This window comes from Anolis sagrei, chromosome 4, assembly GCF_037176765.1.
Source record: "Anolis sagrei isolate rAnoSag1 chromosome 4, rAnoSag1.mat, whole genome shotgun sequence".
NCBI lineage: Eukaryota > Metazoa > Chordata > Lepidosauria > Squamata > Dactyloidae > Anolis > Anolis sagrei.
This window is the reverse complement of record NC_090024.1, coordinates 27,960,753-27,981,820: the sequence shown is the minus strand read 5'-3', so window position 1 is coordinate 27,981,820 and position 21,068 is coordinate 27,960,753. Positions and strand designations below refer to the sequence as shown.

General features: G+C 36.7%; 1 protein-coding gene across 2 annotated transcripts in view; it reads right to left on the bottom strand.

Moving 5' to 3' along the window:
* Nucleotides 1–3,688: 3,688 nt before the first annotated feature.
* LOC132772847 (nardilysin-like) overlaps nucleotides 3,689–21,068 on the bottom strand; it is a 44,043-nt gene continuing 26,663 nt past the window's right edge. For both annotated transcript variants that reach the window (XM_060771699.2, XM_067467032.1), the window contains 11 exons: nucleotides 20,713–20,840; nucleotides 18,219–18,381; nucleotides 17,997–18,028; nucleotides 17,068–17,206; nucleotides 15,627–15,674; nucleotides 14,805–14,857; nucleotides 13,059–13,142; nucleotides 7,860–7,950; nucleotides 6,532–6,648; nucleotides 5,221–5,310; nucleotides 3,689–3,883 (listed from right to left, as the gene is read on the bottom strand). In XM_060771699.2, coding sequence (XP_060627682.2) covers nucleotides 3,689–3,883; nucleotides 5,221–5,310; nucleotides 6,532–6,648; nucleotides 7,860–7,950; nucleotides 13,059–13,142; nucleotides 14,805–14,857; nucleotides 15,627–15,674; nucleotides 17,068–17,206; nucleotides 17,997–18,028; nucleotides 18,219–18,381; nucleotides 20,713–20,840 — 1,140 coding nt within the window. The remainder of the gene's footprint in view (nucleotides 3,884–5,220; nucleotides 5,311–6,531; nucleotides 6,649–7,859; nucleotides 7,951–13,058; nucleotides 13,143–14,804; nucleotides 14,858–15,626; nucleotides 15,675–17,067; nucleotides 17,207–17,996; nucleotides 18,029–18,218; nucleotides 18,382–20,712; nucleotides 20,841–21,068) is intronic.

Here is a 21,068-nt window from a genome sequence, read left to right as displayed (position 1 = left end):
GACTGTTCCATGTTTCATAAGGAGTGAACAGGATGAAGGAGCATCTATGTTCCTTTTGCCAGACACAAAAATAGAATAGAATTCTTGTTTTCTTTAATTATTATTATTATTATTATTATTATTATTATTATTATTATTATTATTATTATCTTTATTTGTATCCCGCTAGCATCTCCCAAAGGACTCGATGTGGCTTACAAAGGCCAAGGCCTCAAAACACAACACAACAATGTTCTTGAATACATTGATTTGCTGAAATCTCCAGAGGACTTGATTCAATCTTAGCACTTATATATTCATTCTGGCTACATAAACTTCAGGCACTTCAGCAAACCAGCCTCTTTCCCATGAAGCACAGAATAGCCATGTTGTGGTGTGTGTGTGTGATATGGCATAATCTGGCAAAGGTCCACATGTGGAATAACTATGCTATACTGAACAATGTAGGATTACAGCCTACTCTCAGTATTTTCCCCATGCACTCTGAGGTTAAGAAGAAAAATTATTTTGAGTTGAAGGAAGGAAGGATTTAAGGAATTTGAAGATGGCTTAGCTGTGGCTTGTGCTATCTTTTGTTGATAATGTGTGAGAGATAAGCAGAAATAAAGGGGCCTATCTTTTTTCTTCTGCTGCCCTGCATGGAGATCACTGTGTGCAAGAGAACTAAGGAAAACAAGAATTCTGTGTTTAGTGTTCAACTTGGTGCTGCTTTCAGAAAACAGTGAAACCACCTCACAGAAAGAGCAGTGAACTAATCAGATCAAGTGATTGCTAAGTCTGCTGTGGAATGCCTCACAAAATTGGAGGAATGTGGTGCTAATGTGATAGCTTGTGTTACAAGCAAAGCAATGGCTACTCAGGCCATTGAGTGCGTTACAGCCTAGTGCAAATAATTCCTTTGCCACAGAGATGGAGAGGATTTATTAGTAGGGTTACTTAAAATTGAAATTTTACTCTTTTAGGGATTATTTCTTGGGAAGCTGAAGGACCCAGCTTTGTACTAAACAAAATGTTTATTTTCCCCATTATTTGGCTAAGTTGACTTTGAAATGAAGGTGGTGGGGGAAAAGCAAGTTTTCAGGCTATGCTGGATCAAGGTGGAAAAAGCTTCAGCAAAATGCCCATGTGCCCCCCCCCCCCCAATAATAGGACACTTCATATCCATTTCAAGGACAAAGAGGCATGGAACTCATTTTTTTTCCTTTTTTTCCTTTTTAATGTCACTTTGTTGTTGTTGTTGTTGTTTGTTGTATATGTTTTGATTTTATTGCTGTATTATGTTGTCCGGGCTTGGCCCCATGTAAGTCGCTCCGAGTCCCCATCGGGGAGATGGTGGCGGGGTAGAAATAAAGATTATTATTATTATTATTATTATTATTATTATTATTATATGACATTTTCCTACTTCTGGCTGTCATCCATTGCCCTTCATCCTTGAAATGGAAATGAAACGTGATGAAAGGAGGAAGCTCAGGACATGGGTTAGCAATCATGTTCTTAGTTCCTGGTGTATGCCAGAATCGCTGTTAATGCTAAAAAAACATGTGATGGGATCTGACAGACCCATGTTAAATTGTGTCAGTGATGTGGAAGAATGGGTGTTCCTCACCACTTTTTCACTACATTTTCTCCTTAATAGTTAATTGGGTACAAAATTGTGTTTCTTCTAGATTTATAATATAACTGAGGTCTAATGGAGGGAAGGAAAGCCTAGCAGGAGGGGATCATGGCAAATGGATTTAAAATTATGCTGATATAATGAAGGGAAGCACAAGAGGGGATTGTGACAAAGTGGTTTATAATTGCACTGTTAAAATGGAAGGAAGGAAGGCATAGAAAAAAACTTACCATGGCAAAGGGGTTTAAAATTCCCCTTCTTTCCCCTGCAAATAGGATGAGATCCATAGTAAATACGAGCAACAATGGGAAAAAAAACTGAATAAGGAAACACATGTGATGGGAAGACAGAACTGGAAACGGGACGATTGGGGATCGAAAGGTATGATTCGGTTCACTAGACAGATGATCCCTCATGCTTCTCAAGGTCAATGTGATGGGATCCCTAGTATATAGTCACTGCCATCATGTTAATCTGGAGTAGCTACATCATTTATATGCCACAGGTACATGAAGGCATTGCTCTCAAAGTAAAAATTCTTCCCCTCCTCATGGAATGTAATTTCAAATTTTCAATGCTTAGGTTTACAATTGCTTAATATTTCAGTTGAGTATTTAGAATTAGAGTTTAGGCATCCTAATAAAAAGGGCAAGCAAAGTTTCCAAGGGAATGCAAACACAGTTCTGGGTGGAAATGACTGTCAATGTCTCAATCTCTGCAATGAGTCTTTTAAAAGAAAAAAAAATTCTATCTCTAGTTGTGATCTTTGCAAATCAGCTGGAAATGATACAAAATGAGAGCCTTTAAGAATATTTAAATAATAATAATACATCTTTATTTGTATTCCATCATATTTCCCTGAGGCGAGATGTCACAGAAATATGTATAGTATTTGCTGGACAAAGCAAACATTTTCCGGGTTTTCATGTTCAAAACAATTGTTCCTCTTCTTACTGTGCTAAAGTAACAGTAGCTGTACTTCAATAAGCCAATAAGCCATTCCAGGCATCCAAAATTATGTTGAATGTATGTTTAATTAACAGGATACATTGAAGCAGTTCTTTGTTAACACCAGTTCCCCTACCCTAAATGGCAAATCTTCTTTTAATCCAACTTCAAATATCTGTTTGAGATCTGCAATTAGATGCCTTCTGTTCAAAGAGAGAGAGAGAGAGAAAACCAAGTCCCTACCAAGTACCCTTGGGTATGCCTCAAGTTGCTTTTTGGAGCCAGGCCAATAGGATTTATTTGCACCTAAGAGAGCTAGATGACATCATTATTAAGCTGTGTGAGAAATAATTGAGTTTAACTGAGAATGGAAATATCCAATATTCTTATCAGCCCTTAAGTAGTAGTATTATATTGGGTATAATATGTTGCCAAAAATTAGGGAAATGTCTATTGCCTTATAGGCATAGAGGAATTAGGCACATTTTTCTAATGTTTTAAAGATATGAGTAAAAAGGGAGAGGTAAGTATGATGGTGTAGCTACAATTCACCTGCTGGTTCAGTCAAAACCCATCCCGTGGCTGGCATTTAAATTTTGATAGACAGAGGTGTGCTAATAGTGATATGCAATTATTTGCAGAAACATGCATTGTTCTTTTAAAAATGCAATTGCTCACCAGTAAGATGGAAACAAGAAGCATTTCATAGGTAAAAGATCAGGAGACCGCACATCTGTCTGTGCCACCTATTGCCAACTAAATAGCAAAGTCAAGATGAATTGGTGTTAAGCAAATGTGCCTGTTGAGAGCACTACACAACTGGGAATTGCTACCCAGAAATACATTTCTGTATCTGTTACCATTGTCTTATTGTAAAAGATGTGGTACCTAAATTTCAGCCCCTTGACACAGAACAGAAAGGAAATACAGTGAACACTGATAGTCTCAGAGGATTCTCTTGATAGATTTCCCTCCTAATGCTATTCTGCTCACCCCCCCCCCCCCCCCCGGTTATCTGCATACAGCTACCAGACTGCCACGGTGGGAAGCAAATGAAAAGACACTCTGAGAACAATATCAGGCAAACATGATATGTAAATATGGGGTAAAACTGCCAAAACTTTATTTCACTATCCTGTGGTAAGGAAGAATGTTAAGAGTTGAGGTGAAAGCTCGTATATCTCTAATCGCAGGGAGATTCAGTCGAGGAGAAGAGGGTAAAAATGTTAGTTCAGGTGTTTTGCCAAATAAAGAGTCTTTAGCAGTGGAGGCATGTGGAGTTTCTACATCTCCTTCCTGTTTACCATATCCAACCACCTGAAAATCCAAAAGGGCAATCCATTATTCAAGAAGTCAGCCAATATCTAGATTCTAAAGATTTAAACAAACTGTGATTTCCTTGAGACACCCACCATCATTTTAGTTATGACTTTTCTGTCTAAGTTCCTATCAACAGCTGATATTTGAGAATGGAGTGAAAACATTTCTCAGCATCATAAATGGTCCATAGCAAATAGGTGATTATTTTAATGATATACAAATGGAATCAACATAGACACAAACATAGAAAAAGGAGTCAATTTAGATATAATATATAATCAAAAATAATCAATAAAAAGGAAATGGGAAAGAGAAAAAAGCCATAAACTTATATATAGGTGTGCTCAGACCCTCCAGTTCTTACTGTTTCCAGCAGAAAAATAAAAAGGGGAAAATTGTGTTCTTTGATTACAGATACTACATAATAATAACTGCTAACAACCATAGCCACATATTTTACATTGTTAGATTTCTTATTACTCAAAAAAATAATAATCCAGAAATAGTTTCTAATCTTTCAAAAAAATTTAATTGGCTTATCTGTTAGAACTCATGTTAATTTGGCAACTTGATTTAATTCAGCTTAATAATTCTTTCATCCATTTTAAGTACTCAATTCCGTTTCCAAATTTGAGCAAACAATATTCTTACTGCTGTCTTATATAAAAGAAGCAATAACTCTGAATAAAACACATATTGTTTAAGCTGTATGGTTATATTTCTTGCTGAGATTAAATTTATATTTAAAAACATCTAAAGAAAACATTTAAGATTTTTGCCTTCATTAAAAGTAATCTCTTTTTAAAATAAATTTTCTGGTATCTCTTTCAAAATACAAAAGCTCAACATAGACCAACCATCTCCATTTTTATAATTTCCCTTTTCAAAGTTTCTTCAGATGAAGTAAAGGAAAGGAAACCGTTTTTCTAATACAAAGATTTTAAAATTCCAAATGTACCACAACATTATCATACCAAAACCATGCCAACCAAATCTTAAGTAACAATAAACCACAGTGTAGCTTTCACCTATTTAGGATCCTGGTTCTGTGATTCCATGTTTCCTCTAGCAACTAGGCTGGCAGGGTGAAGTTTCTACTGGCTGATACTTCGCTCATTCTGGTAAATGCAGGTCATGCCAACCCAATGTTTCTTAACTGTAATTAATAATCATGTGGCTTGCTTATTCCAAGTTGGTGCCCTTAACTCTATTTTGTGGTTGAGCTGATCTCTCAGATAATGCAAATATAAAAATGTGGATGCAAATAATTTCTCCCCCTCCTCCATCCCTAACATACCTATGAGAGAGGGAATGTTAATTTTGTATTTACTCACATGAGTGCTTAAGACCCGTTTGTGCTTGCCCCTGTGCATTAAGAACCAGTTCAGCAAATGTGCTCTGGTAAAGCTTTTCAGTGCTACAATCTATAAGCAACAGGAGAGAAAAAAAGAAATATAATAAATATAATAAATATAATAATAACAACAACTTTATTAATATCCCACCAGCACCTCCCAAAAGGGACTCTGGGCAGCTTACAAAGAAATGCCAACAATATGAACATTGTGGTATAAATCTATTGATCTTTCACATACTATTCTTGTTCTCTAGTGCACAAGAACAACAAAAAATGCCAATTTTAAAAAGTTTTGAATAACCAACAGTTAAAATCAAAATACAATCCATATATTCTGTGGGTAAAAGAATGCTAAAAGGTGTCACTACTATTGCCCCCCCCCCTGTATGGGTTACTACTGGGGGGGGGGGTGTGGTATTCTACCCTCACAGAGATCTAAGGCTAGCAGTGTGAGCTGACAAGATGCTGTGAATTCTGTTGGCATGTATAGACTTTATATAGAGGTGTTGGCAAAGATCAACATCTATTGTGTTCAGTCCAATGCACAGACATTTTGTCTACACCAGTACAAGTAATTGTTGTTTCCCTAATGGGAATTAAATGGGAATTAAATTCCCCAGATTTGTGATCCTCCCATGTTAACAATTTCTGTAGGCCTGTGCACCTGCCATGTTGTCTAACCCTACTGATGAGCCCAGTTACAGACCCAGTTATTTGACACTTCTTTGACAAATGACAATTTTTGAAATTTAACAAAAAATGGTGAATAGAGGGACAAATGCAGCATCCAGCATCAGAACAATATCCCTGATCTGAGGAAAAGAATAGACATACTTGAGGTATTCCTACAACTCTGATGTATAATAAAATCTGACCCATTTAAGGAATTTTCTTTAGCAACCACAATGTGAGATGCTGAAGACTTCAGTTACAGTTGCCTCACCCATGATTTCCACTCATAGGGAAAGCAAATGCTTCATTTTCATCATAGATTGCTGAGTATTCATTTTTATGAAAAAAAAACTTGATTCAGAAAGTTTAACATGTTTATTATGTCTTCATCATGTAGAAAATAACTTACAGCAGAACACTGAAATCTTAAGTCAGCTCAGTCTCATGATGGCAATATACAAAATGGCCTCGAGCCACCACTTTCCATTTTACATGGTTTTTGGATGAGCACCAAAGTCAAGTAATGATTAAAGATTAACTTTAAGACATATCTGCATTTAGTGTGAATCAGATGCAATACAAATTATCACGTGAATAGAATGTGTAGCATTTTTACCTCTCGGGCCAGTCTGTCAAACAAATACTGTCGAGTAACCACTTCGTTCCAGTTTCTGTCCACTTCTTCACCAAGATGGGAGTCATCCGTTTGTTTAAGCTTTATTAGAGCTGAAGTCTGTAATGCACATTGTTTCTCTATTGCTCTCATAAGAAACTCATGGGTTAAAAAGAAAATATGTTCAAGTTGCCTAATAAAGCATATATCTTGAAAATAAAATTAATGTGTTGCTACCTAACCTACATTCTGCAGAATCTATTTTATGTCTTTTCTTTTCTTTTTTTTAAAAAAAGTAGAATCCTGAGATCTTAATAGTGATGTGACCAAGTGACCCAACATAGTTTTATGTTAAGCAAGTGGCTTCACAACCAGTAATAAGAGTTGGGTTGCCTCTTTGCATATAGCAGTTACACAACTGCTACCTCTCCAATTCTTATTGTTCTGATTACTTGACTGCAATCTCTAGTCTAATTAATGTTTGAGCCAAGGTATGGAAATTCTTGATTTTTAATATATATCTACAAACCCCATTATTATACAAAATGCAATATGGAAGCTAAAATGGATTCATAGCCCTGCAATTTTATAGTGTAAAAGGACTCTAGTTGCACAAGCACCAGAGCACCTAAGGATTGCAAGAACAGATATCCTACTACTTCAACAACTGGGAAGGAGCTCTCGGTGGTGCAATGGGTTAAACCCTTGTGCTGGCAGGACCACTGACCGAAAGGTCAATGGTTGAGAGTCTGGGAAGCAGGGTGAGCTCCCATCTCTCGGCTCCAGCTTCTCATGCAGGGGCATGAGAGAAGTCTCCCACAGGATGGGAAAACATCTGGGCATCCCATGGGCAATGTCCTGGCAGATGACCAATTCTCTCACAGCAGAAGCCACTTGCAGTTTCTCAAATTCCTCATGACATGGAAAAAAAGACCAGTTGGCATGGATTTGAATCTCTGGTGCTTGGCTAGCAATATAGCTGGAGTGGAGGTCCAGCTGCTCTCACAAGAAATTGCCCTACTAAAGAGATCTAACTAATCACAACATCAGAATTGCAATCACACAGAGAAGAATGGATTCTCTAATCAGAAGAGACATAATCACTTATTGCATACAGATAGTACCTGCCAGTCAAAGCAGATGATATTGAGTTATTTGAAAAAGGGATTGTTCTGAAATTAGGCAGTGTCCATTATTACTAAGCAATAAAGCTTGAGTCACAGGAACACACCATTAGGTGGGAAACAGCTGATTCTGAATGGTTAATGATAATGACCTCCATCAGCTTCATCTTAATTTAGTGACCCATGTAAACAAGTCATTGTTCTTGCCTGAGCAAGGAATTCTTCTTCAGATAAGTTTCGGAGTTTTTCCTCAAAGAGTACCATAAATTCTTCTATTTTTCTATCGACCAATTCAGTGCTAAAAGAATCAAAAGCATAAACAAATTGTTTAGTATTTATTCAGATAGAAGGAAAATACGGTGTCATGTTTTAAGTGATCAACTGGTACACCAAAAAACAGGATTTGAATCCACATTCAGCCATGGAAATGTACTAGTGATCTTGGGCAAATGAAACTCTCCCTACTTCAATGGAAGAAAAGGCAACCTACCTGTACAAATCCTGCCAAGAAAACCCCATGATAGGGTCACCATACATCACCATGAGACAATGTAAATCTGCTTTCCAGGATGCATCCCCTGGCTTTCACTTCAAAAAACCCCAGTGGAAAGCAGTGCCCTCTGGACCTGGTAGCCACATATGCCTTTCTATAAGGCCCCCTTTACACTGCCATATAAAATCCAGGTTATCTGCTTTGAAATGGATTATACAGCAATGAAGATTCATATAATTCAGTTCAAAGCAGATAATGTGGATTATCAGCTTTGATAATTTGAATTATTTGGCAGTGTAGAAGGGGTTTCAGAAGCCCTTGGAGCATGGTGTTGGGTGATTGTGGTCAAATGGACTCTTTGCTTACCTGCTGCCATGAAAAAGAGAAAGAGAGAGAGACATCCACAGACCCATTTAGTGCTTAACTCTGAAGATCTCACATCATGAAACCTTAGTCATCTTTTCAGGGAGTCACATAGGTCCCTTCTATGTAGCCATATAAAATCCAGTTTTCTGCTTTGAACTGTACGTTATGGCAGTTTAGATTTATATAACCCAGTTCAAAGCAGACAATGTTGATTAATTTCTTTGATAATCTGGATTATATGGCAGTATAGAAGGACCCTTACTCACCTTCGTATTGAGGCAAAATCATTCCAAAAAACATGCCAGTCCAGCTCTATAAAGAGCCGAATAGACTTCATACCTTGTTTGAAAAAGCCCTTTCTAAAGCCCCTTCTACACTGCCATATAATCCATTTCAAAGCAGATAAACTGGATTTTATATGGCTACATAGAAGGAGCCTATATGGCAGTGTTAACGGGGGCCTTATGGCCCTTCCACACAGCCATATAACCCTGAATATCAAGGAAGATAATCCACAATATCAGCTTTGAACTGGAATCCAGTTCAATGTGGATTTTATACAGCTATGAGGAAGGGACCTACACTGGATTATATGGCAGTGTGGACTCAGAGAATCCAGTTCAAAGCAGATATTGTGGATTATCTGCCTTGATATTCTGGGTGTGTGGATGGGCCCTTGGATAGCTTAGAATTGTTCCAACAAAATCAATGGGCTTTAAGGAAATCATGTTCAGAAATTGGAATGTTAAGAAGAAGGTCGGCAAGCTGATGTTGATGTTGCTTTGAATAATGTTTGTTACCAACAATTGTTTTAGTGCACACTATAAAATTAATTTATGTGAGTTATTAGTTACTCACAAGTGATGAAGTATTTTAAAAATAATGCAATCAATTAAAATCACTAAAATGGTCTCCCAAAATAAAACAGTTAAAATAAAGTGAAATATGAATTGCTATTCAATATGTTAATGCCATTTGAAACAACATCATCCCTAAAGCTCAGCATTAAAAATGACAATAAATTATGGATAATAAATAAATGTAAATTAATTAATTCCAAACTCTGGATTTAGGAGTATCTTGTCCCACTGAGTTCAATGGGTCTAGTCTAGGTATATCTAATTCTGAATCCAATCTATTGTTTGATTTAAGTGGAGCTTGAATTCATATTATCTCTGTAGCCTCTGGTTCTTGTTGCTGGTGGTAACTTGTCTGAAATGCTACTGCTTGTGACTTTTACCAAAGTATGCTGTAGGACCCTATATCCCAGGATCTGATCCCAGGTTTTCTGTTTAACCCAGATTATCTGACAGTGCAGACTCATATAATCCAGTTTAAAGCAGAAAACCTGGTGTCGGATCCTGGGATATAGGGTCTGGCTGGAAGGGCCCGTAAACTATAACCCTTTGCATTCATTCTGAAGATGTGCTGAAATACCCTGTTCAGTTTTAATGATCTATTTTTAAAAAAAATTATGTCTGTCAAAATTCTTCAAATGCTTTCTTCACTTTCTGAAGAACTCATTTTTCACTCATAAAACATCTCATGGAAAGGGAAATGTCCTAATGTACAAGACTTCTCTACAAGATGTGATACACAAATGTATACAAATGGCAGAATTTTGATTTGGATCAGAGTCATTGCCATGAGGATGTGAACATCTGTTGTTTGTGGCTGTTGGCTTCCATGTATTTTGGTTGTGATCTTGAATAGCTTCTTGAAAGTTCAACCGAAAACCCAGTTCAATCAAAAGACACCATTCATTTGAATAAATTTATCATTCCAAGGGGAGGACAGATGGAAACTTCAGGAACCTATGGCATGTTTTAATTTCTCTTAAGGAAGTTGGGAAAAACTTTCTTTCTTTTTTTTAGGGATGGCAAATCTAACTCCTTGGGGGTAAAAATAGGTGAATCCAAGTGTTTTTGATTAGGGATGATGTCCAGTATGAAAAAAAAAAAACCAGTATTTTCGAATTGCTGTATGAAACAATGTGACTGAAACTTTTAAATTAATCTGTTGGAAATGGTCCGGGCTTTAGTACAGCAGGTCAGTTGTTGTAAATCTTGCTAATAGAAGATTGGCAGTGTGAAGCCCGGGTCAGGATAAGCTCCTGGCCTTCAACCCAGCTCCTTCCAACCTAGCAGATCAAAAACAGCAATTGTGATTAGATAAATAGGTACCACTTTGAAAAAAGTGGGAGGTATTTAGGCACCCATAAGGAAATGCCAGAAAATGCCAGCAATTCGACCAAGAGAGGAAGTTTATGAACAAAAGCCCTTCGGCAGGGAAGATGGGGTGACAGCACCCCCCCTCCCCACCCCCATGGCAGGAACTGAGCACAGCCTCTAAGATGCCAAAGATGGGGAAAAGCCTATCTATACTTCTATCTATGTATAGTTGTATGTCTTGTCTTTGTATAATGGCACTGAATGTTTGCCCTATGTGTGTTCTGTGGTCCGCCCTGAGTCCCCTTTGGGATGAGAAGAGTAGAATATAAATACTGTAAATAAATAAATAAATAAACCATTCCACATATTTTATTGTACAAATTCCCAGCAGTTCAAGCATAGCACATATAGATTCAGAATAGTGTTTTGAAAGAAAATGTATATTATGTTAAGAAGAATTAGAATTTAGAAATGCAAAAGTAATAGAAACCTGAAGCAAATCAATATGTTTAAAATTTTATTCAACTTTTATTTATTTGCATGGCTTTACCTGGTAGCCTACTCCAGTTCTACATTAATTCATATTCTCTTCAATGTCCACATTAGTTACACATTTTAAAAATCCACTTGAAACAATCTTTGAAAGCTCCTTACATTTCAAAATGTGTATTTATAGTGAAACTGCTGAGAATTGCATCACAAATACAGAGAGATGTGTGAAACCTAGCACACTGCTGAGATCAATTCTTTGTTGTTTGGTGCATTCAAGTCAGTTTAGACTTACGGTGACCTTAAGGTGAACCTTGTGCTTGTATGCCTTCAAGTCTTTTCTGACTTATCGCAACCCTAACATTGTACTTTCTTGACAAGATTTGTTCAGAGGAGGTTTTCCATTTCCTTTCTCTGAGGATGAAAGAATATGAACTTTCTGAAGTGTACTGGTCTCAAACCAGTGCACCACAGTGGCTCTCGTGATTTCATATAAAAGTTTGCAAATACACATTCTCAGGCATCCCATCCCAGCAAAGAAGCAAAGATGTTGCTAGGCCTGGAAATCAGGATTTGACAGGCTTTATGGACTCTACATGTATGATAAACAGTAATATTTATCTGGAATGCATGATATGCAATTAAAATAACATTTTAGAGCTGGCTAATTAAGATAAGAGTTTCTCAAATCAACAATAAAGAATCGATTTGTTGCTTGAAAAATTACCTTAAAGACCCCGAATGACTATAAAGATGTTCAGGTTCTTTATATTCCCAACAGTTTTTGTGAGCAAGATGTTTAATTATAAACCCACACTATTCACATTGGTTCAGTTATAATTGACCAATTATGACAAATACCCAATTAAGGCATAAAGGCAAAGAATCATTCTGACAATATATATAAAAGACAGGTGTTTTGGATTTTGGAGCTGACTGTGCTAAATAGGTAAAAATTAAAGCAGAGGTTTTAGAAGGTTATGGAATATTGACAGGAGCTGGCAAACAAGCAAAAATGTGAATTATCCAAGCTTTTTGTTACATGAACAGCACTTGGTTCTTTGTGAACTCAGGCTGTAACAAGGCTATGTAAAGACATTAAAGATCAAAGCACTTCCCCTCTTGCTGATTCCATATAGTTTGGTGCTTTGTTCTGATACTAGAATGGGAAACTTCATAATTGGGGCTCCAGGGAGGTCTATTGTCAGGAATAGAGCAGTAGTAGCCCCAAGGAGGCACCAACAGTTTCTTTCACAATTTTCAGTAGTTAACACTTAACACAAGAATGTCAATTGTCTATTGCCACTCTGTCCCTGTTCCTCTTCCCCAAGAATCCAGCCCAATTCAAGATGTTCCACATGTCACAAACACTGGATTTTATAGAAAAATCTAGAGCAATTGGTGAGTTTTATTAAAGAAACAGTTACACAATGGAAATGTCCATATACTGTGTATGCTTGACACATAGGATTCAAAGTGGGCATGCTTTTCTTCCATATGTGGACAACTCTTTTGTTTGATTCTGAAAAACACTGGTTGAACTGGTATCTGAATGGATTAGAAACCCAGGATGATCATAATATCTTTGTCTGGATCATGTCACACACAAGTCTCTTATATGCCACACAATGCACATAGGGATGTTTACACACCGAGGAATATAAGTTTCTCACTCACTTTGAAACAGCAACAAAAATATTAATAATGGAGAATTATGGGAAATATGATTCTTCATTACATTATACGTTCTAAACCTGTCACGTATTAATTTCCCAAGAAACACAAGGGCCTGAACTATAAAGACTCGAAGAGTTCAGAAAGTCCTACGATGGAAACAATTGTATTAAATGCAATTGCTCTTTTGAAAATAATTAACAGAATACTTACTTATATTTGGTTGCTTGTGTTGTTACGGTAACAGAGAAACCCAGGATCCCAGATGTATTTCTTGTGGAAGGATAGACCTGGTAGCTAAAACCAAAAGAGAAGAATAACATTCCACACACAAGAGTCATTTCATTTCAACCATTAACAAGTGCTAACCAATATATAGCAGCTTTCCATCAAAATCTGCTCTCCCATATGTACACTTAAAATGTGTGGAAGGAATACTTTGTGGATTGTTGGACTGCAGGCATTAGAATTCCTACTTTATTTTAAATGCATTGCTACTGCTCCATTTGCCAAAGAGGAAGAAGGCAACAACAACAACAACACCTTATTTATGTGCTTTGAATGCGATTTTCCTATTTCTTCGCAGGGGATTGGAGTGGATGACCCACAAGGTCTCTCCCTGCTCTACGATTCTATTTTATGATCCCACCCTATCTCCCCATATCTCTCAGGGTATTTCAACTATGGCTTCATCTATATGGATTGGAATCTGGTTGGCACCTCTATTGCAGTGATTGGCGAAGTTATTATTTTTTTTGAAGCACAACTCATAGAATTCAGGGACTATATTTCAAACATCATCAACTTTGGCAAGCTCTGCTTTATTCCAAACTCTATATCATTGCTGGCTAATCCCTTCTAGTTATTTCCAATGTTAGGGTTTTTGAACTGTGTGAATTATCTTGTAATGGCTTTCCTTGTACTAGGAACTGGAGGATTTCAAGCTTGTATGCAGGGACAATGCTTAATTTCAATAATATTTGAAAAAAATGTCAAAAATGTCTGATTAGGAGAATCCCAATGAGAATTATTCATATTATTCAAATAATACATATGGAGCCTTTTGCACAGAAAAAGGCATTTTATGTGAAGAAAATAACATTTCTAGGCTAAAGCTGGACTGCAATTTCCAAAAACTGTTATTGAACTATTCTGGCCAAAAATGTATGTTAGGGTTTTTGTTGCTTAGAGAATAGCATATTCTGTGCAGAATTTCTTTTCTTTTCTGCACAGTTAACTTGTTTCAGCCTGGAGATGTTATTTTCTCCACATAAATGTCATTTTCTGTGCAAAAGACCCCATATGCATTATTTTAAATGTGTATTTGAGAGTTCCCATGCGGTCTAGTTCCATCAGTGATGGAAGAAATGTTTGAAATTCCTTTTAATACCTGTTCTCCTATCCACATCCCATTATGAATGCATGCTCTTCACATACAATTCATTTGCACATTAAAGCTAGGTGATGGTGGGGATATTTTTCTGTCAAGGGCACTACTGAATTAGAGTTAATTCTGGTTGTTGGTGTGGCCGGAACCAAAAAAAATTATCTTTCCTATCATTTTCTTCCACATCTCTTTCTAATTCTACCATCTCTCTTTCTTTCTCTTCCTTTCCTCCTTCTTACCTGGGGCAGGGGCAGCTTGATTTTGTTTGAGGTCTGAAATGCTTGTTTATAGAGGATTTTTGAAATTAGTCTAAAGGCCATATGTAACCACAAGACCACAATTAGCCCACCACAATTGTGGGATAAATGGCATTCCCTCTTAGTTGAATCCATCTGTATTGTACAGTTTAATCTTTTCTTCAATTTAGAAGGGTTTTTTATCCTCTCCAGATTCATTTTGGTGAGGAAAGCAAGGATCCTAGTATAGAAATTATTAAATGAACAACATACCAAAGGCTTCATGTATATAATGAAGCATTTACCGAAAAGACTTTCTGAAGATTGCCAACTCACCCCAAGGTATTCTTGGTTCTCAGGAAGTCAAAGCATGGCTCTTCCATGTGCATCTGAAATCAGTATGATTTCTAGGTGAACATTACACACTCAAACAATGCATACTCAAAAGGCAATGGACTGGATCCTGATTTTTTAAATATTTAGAGTTGAGACATTGAAATCAACTGGACTTCAGTCCCAACTTACTAAATTCCTACTTAATTTATGATGAAATGTGGATTTTCATGGAACTTACTTTCACTAAAAGATCTACAATTTACAATTTACAGCTCAGATACTAAGCACTTTTTTTACTTTGCGAGTGATGACAATAACAATTAACAAATTTGTTTAGTTTGTTATTTATCTGAAAAGTCTCATCATTATCACCAAAGTCTCATTTCCTTCAGACTTCAGAATATATGAAGGATGGGTATAGTTGGCCATGGTCTTATATCTGTCTTTGAAGGCCTTCTCCTCACTAAGGATGCCACTAGACAATCCTTTTATTAGCTTGAAAATAAAGTTGAATTTCCTTTCTAAGGTCTGAAGTCTCTAGGAGAAAGAATTTAATATTTAAATAAGTTCAAATCTTAACATCTGTTGTGTTAACACTTTCTCTGTTTAGCATGTTTAACATCTTCTCCAGGTTCATATTTTTTCAGTCAAAACTGACTTCTCATGACTTCTGGATTTTTTTTCTTTTCTTTTTTTCAGTCCATGAAGGACTTTAAAATCACCCCCAAAAGACATTAAAAAAGAACAAAAGGGACAATGAAGGAAGAAGGGAGAAACAAATTGAAGCACCCATCCCTAATGTTAGAAATCCTCAAAATGTACCACGAGTAATTCGGTGAGTGCATAGTCTCTTAAATTCTTAGCACCAGTCTAAAAAACAAAACAGAATAGAATCAGTAACATGTTTCTCTATAAATATAAGACCTTAATTCAAGTACCAAAGTTTGTGATTAATTTAAAGAAAGAAGAAAATGTAAGTGATTCCTAGTTGGTGTCATTGTGTGCCTTGAAGTTCTGCTGACTTAGGTGACCCCGTCATGGGTTTCTCTTGGCAAGATGTTTTCAGAAAGACTTTGTCTTCCTCTGAGAATATGTGATTTGCCCAAGGACACCCAAAGGTTCATGCTCTATTTGCTAGACTCCAGTGTTCAAACCACTACATCATGCATATTCCACAGTGGTTTCCCAACTTTCTCCTTTTAGGGTGTCCCTTGCTACATTGACTATTTTCTTTGCTAAGGACTAAGGTGTACCTACATTGTAGAATTAATGCAGTTTAACACCACTTTATCTGCCATGACTCAATGCTATGGAATCATGGGAGTTGGGTGAGGCAAACCAGCCCTCTTTGACAGAGGAGGCTAAATGCTTTTTAAAAATTCAGCCATGTTTCCACAGCAATGAACCTTAGCAGTTAAAGTGGAATATATAGAATTCTAGAAAACTTTAATGCATTAAGTGGCTCACCAAACTATAAATTCTAGAATTCCATAGAATGAAGGCATGGATGTTAAAAAGACACCAGAAAGTGATTTATTATGTATTATATTTAGATTCTTCCATAGCACAGAGTACTCTGACATGGGTTTTTCTTTGCTTGATAACCTGTGCTTTTGCTTGTATCCTTCTGGTTCAATATGAGGAGGAATTACTGATAGTGATAAAACAGCTTAATTGACATCTAACGCCTCTGGTGTTATATTCTTTTTAGAGAGAAATTCCTAGTAACCATCTGAAGAAGGCTAGGTTTTCAGTAACACTGCTTGAAAATGTCCTTTTCAAGGCTTTCTCTGTGGATTTTGTTTTTTTTGTTTGTTTGTTTTTTTTGGCAAAATGCACTATAATTTATTCAAGCACAAACTTGAATGTTCAGACATGGGACTTATACAGTTTGCTAGGCTGGATCTACACTGCCCTTATCTGCTTTGAACTAGATTATATGCATCTACACTGCCAGATAATCTGGAATAAGAAGACAATCTGGGATCAGATCCTGGGATATAGGACAGTGTAGATCCAGCCCTAGTCTCATTTAAAAAAACCCCTTTCTTTGATTACTGAATCACCTGCCAACATTTATATAAATCCAATTTCTCTGGATGTCTAACAACTGGCTTTAGTTCACAATGTTTTAAAGTTGTGCAGTATATCAACTTATTTCAGGAATTACTGAGATTTAAGATCATAACACAATAAGGAGAAATTTCAATTAGTGGGAAAAGTGACTGCAAATCCCAAGAGAACTCGATCCTATCTATATTACCTGGTAATAGACAGTGACATCAGAGTTTGGGTCTCCTTTGTGAAGGGATTTTACTTTACACAGAACGTGAGTATTTGGCAGTTCTATTACCCGGAACTGGATAGGACATGGATGTATTAGCGGAAGAAAACGTAGTTTTCTGAAATAAGAATTGGAAGAATAGAGAAGGAGGAAGCAAAACAGCGGCTATTTATTTAAATTGAAAAAAGATTTTGTATATATATTCACATTCTTACAAATGCCATTATATGAATAAATTTTAGATAATTCCTGAGATATTAGATTTGGTCATGTGACTATACCCATTGAGTGAGTATGCAATCTGCATCATTGGGATTTACACATAATGCAGAAAGGAGAAGGGAGTTGCTAAACTTCCTTGATTTAGGATGTCATCACATTATCTTTGGGAAGCATCCTTGGATGCTTCCAGGAGGTTTTCTCAACTGAACCTGACAGAACACACCATACGATGCAAGGCTACTTCCAGGATGCTGCCCAGAAGATTCCTGTGTTCTCATTAGATACAATGGGGGAAAACCAGACAGCGACGCTTTCCCCCATGTGATGGGCAATGTAAGGAGAGGAGCAATGGTTTTCCTCACTGCCCCACAGATTTGCCATGGTGCTTGGTGAATCCCCCCACTGTTGCTTGGCTTCAGGACCTCAGTGTGATGAGGTCCCCAGTAATATTAAATTATACCAAATCATGGTTTGGTATAACTTGCAATAACTGCTTTTATGTTTTATCCCAGCTAAGCACTTGCAAGAGAAATATATGTTAACAAAATCTAGAATGCCAATTGCAGTTTTAATGTAGTAAGAGACAAATAAAAAGTGTGGGTGCTTTTTTAAAAAAAGAATTGGGTAAAGGGGAAGGCACAAGGACTTTTTTTTCTTAAGACTGAAAATCAAACCATGGTACTCACTGAGCAATATAGTTCATAAATTCCTTTGATTCCTAGAAAATACAAGGTACAAGATATTTTCTATTAGGTGAATTGTATCACTTTCAAGTACATACACAATGCAAGTGTCACCAAGGAGTGGATTTTTTTGTGCTAAAAGAATTAACAGAGATGAACTGTAGCTACATTTGTGCCTTCAGTGAAGATGGACTTCATGTTTGAGCAACTCAGCTTTCTACTCACTTGAGCTGTAAAATTTCCTTGGACAAGTCCTTCTATCCACAGCTGTGACTTGAAAGCTTTCACAAATTCCAGAAACGATTCTAAGGAAATGCCATTAGTAATAGTCTGATATTTCTCTGTTAAGGACCATCTGCCATGCTCCAGTATTGTGAGTCGCAGATCTCTGCAAACCCAGGGAAACAAGGCATTATGACATACACATTCATAAACAAATAAAAATAGACATCTATTATTTTATGCATTAATTAAAATATGTATATCCCACACTCTATGTAAAGATCTCCAGGAAATGAGCAATAAAACCAGCAGTGTAAATAATAAAATGATTTTGCCAACATTTTAACGAGTTAAAAAAAATCAAAGCTATGCCTCTTGTATAGATGTGCATAAACTAGTTAAGCTCCAAAAACTTTAGTTTTTACTTGGTGTCAGAGTGACTGCAATGTAAGTTACCACTGGGACCTCCAAGGAAAGATATTGTTAAAATGGGGCCATAGGAAAGAAGGCCTTCTTTCATTTCTTGTGATTGTCTGTTGTTCTGACCAATGGTACAAAGAGGAGAGCCTCTAGAGTGGACATCAGACCATGACCAGGCATATGCAAGGATATTTGAGGCACTTCTTCAAACATCAAGCATTCAACATTTAGCATTTGAAATGCCATTATGAGGAGCACCTTAAATTGAGACCAGATTTATGTTAGCAGCTTCACTTTTTGTTTTGCTAGCTTTACATTAGAGGGGAAAAAAACAGGTTATATAAATAAAATTCATTCATGTGTTACTGATATATAGGTGAATCACATGATGAATTAGAAGGAAATGAACTCTTATGACTATATCTTTATAGATTTAAAGCAACCAATACAAATGAGACCAAGAACACATTGTTAGTTACGCTATGCAGTCACAACCTCATCACAAAGGCCCATGGATTCGCCACACATTGAGAGCTTCCACCAGCAGACGTGGAGAAGCTGTTGCTCCATACCCCAGACTGTGTGACTTGCCTTTTCCCCATCCCATGGGGGGAAGCATCACTGCCTGGCTCACCCCCCCCCCCCCATTGCTGATAAGGCCACACGGGAAGGCTGCTTGCACTCCCTTTTCTGGATGGATCCCAACTGTAAGGGGAGAACAAATGACTTAGGACAAGCCAAGTAGCCCATCTGATGAGGTCATAAAATGCCCTAAGGTAAGGATGGAAAAATTCAGGCCCTACTCTTGTAGGACCAAATTTTGTTCTATGGAAATAATCAGAAGGCCACAACTGCTTCCCATGTACATAATTGTTTTGTGGCTTCAGAGCTTTTATATTATTAAGGTTAAAATACCCTGTAAAGCTTACTTACTGGAAGTTTCTTTGGACCAGGATGGAAATTATGCAGGTAATGTTGGACTGTAGCTCTCATTATACATCAGCTTTGGGCATTAATGGCTAGGATAACTTGGAATTGCAATTTGATATTTGGCAAGCAGAGCTGATATTTTAATTTTAACATTCCTAATATCAGTGTTTCAATTCCAAACTGACAGGTATTCTGGTCCCTGTAGGCAATACACTGCAACCTTAGAGTAGTTGTAGAAAACCATGTGAGTTCAAATCTGAAAGCTATTTCTGTATCTAGTCATCTGATTGACCTGGTAAGTCAATACTTGTTCCCTGTTCCTTTGTACAGCCTACTGATAGTGTCAATATCAAGCATAGAGTGTGAATGATCACCCTGACTATTTCCATCAATTGAATACATTACTTTTCAGGGTTGGTCACACATTCAGCTTCAAGTTGGCAAGTACAGTAGAGTCTTGCTTATCCAACATTTATGTTGGATAAGAGAAAATGTTGAATAATAAGAAGGGATTAAGGAAAAACCTATTAAACATCAAATTATGTTATAATTTTACAAATTAAGTACCAAAACATCATGTTTTACAACAAATTAAGAAAAAAAGCAGTTCAATACATGGTACTGTTATGTAGTAATTACTGTATTTACAAATTGAACACCAAAACATCGCAATCTATTGAAACAGCAATGGATCTGGGCAGGAGGCAGACTAAGTTGGATAATACAGAACATTGGATAAGCGAGACTCCACTGTACTGAGTACTGAAATGATGAACGTTCAATTCTTATGCATTTATATATGAACTCCACACTGGTGCTCCAAGTTACTGCATTTGCTAAGATTTACAGTTTTTTTAAAAAAAATAAGGATGATTTTACAAAACTATATATGTAGATCTAAACCAATGGAAATAGATTTTGTATACCATGATACCGTAAAAATTGTGATATAAGCAATCATGCTGCATTACTCTGAGCAGTCTCCAAATTATGGACAATCACTTTGATTCTTCCCTCCATGAAATCAGCCTCCTACCAAGGTGATGTTAGGATTTTTTCTGAATGCAAGTTTCTCTAGCAAAGTCAATTTATTCCACTGAGCTCTAACATTGTTGGAATGTTCACAAATCTTTCCAAAGATACTCACTTTGACAGTGTATCTGTTTTGATGAGATAGTTAAAATATGTTTTTTTAACATGCTCAATTATCATCTGGAAAGCTGAAGGTGTGATACTGAGGTCAGCCAAGTGATCAATGACAAGTTGAAAAAGCAGCTGAGGAAAAAATGAGAAATGTTGGCAATGAGACCATTTTGGCCAAAAAAAGACTAACATACACATCAGCATGCAATTTTGTCTAATATATAATGTAGCACTTTGCATTATGCATCATGTACTTCCAAACATCCTGCCACAACTATGATGTCAAGATCTGAGTGGACATAGCACTTCCTTCTGAAAATCCTTAGGGAATTAATCACATCAGAGTTCCATTCGTAATGT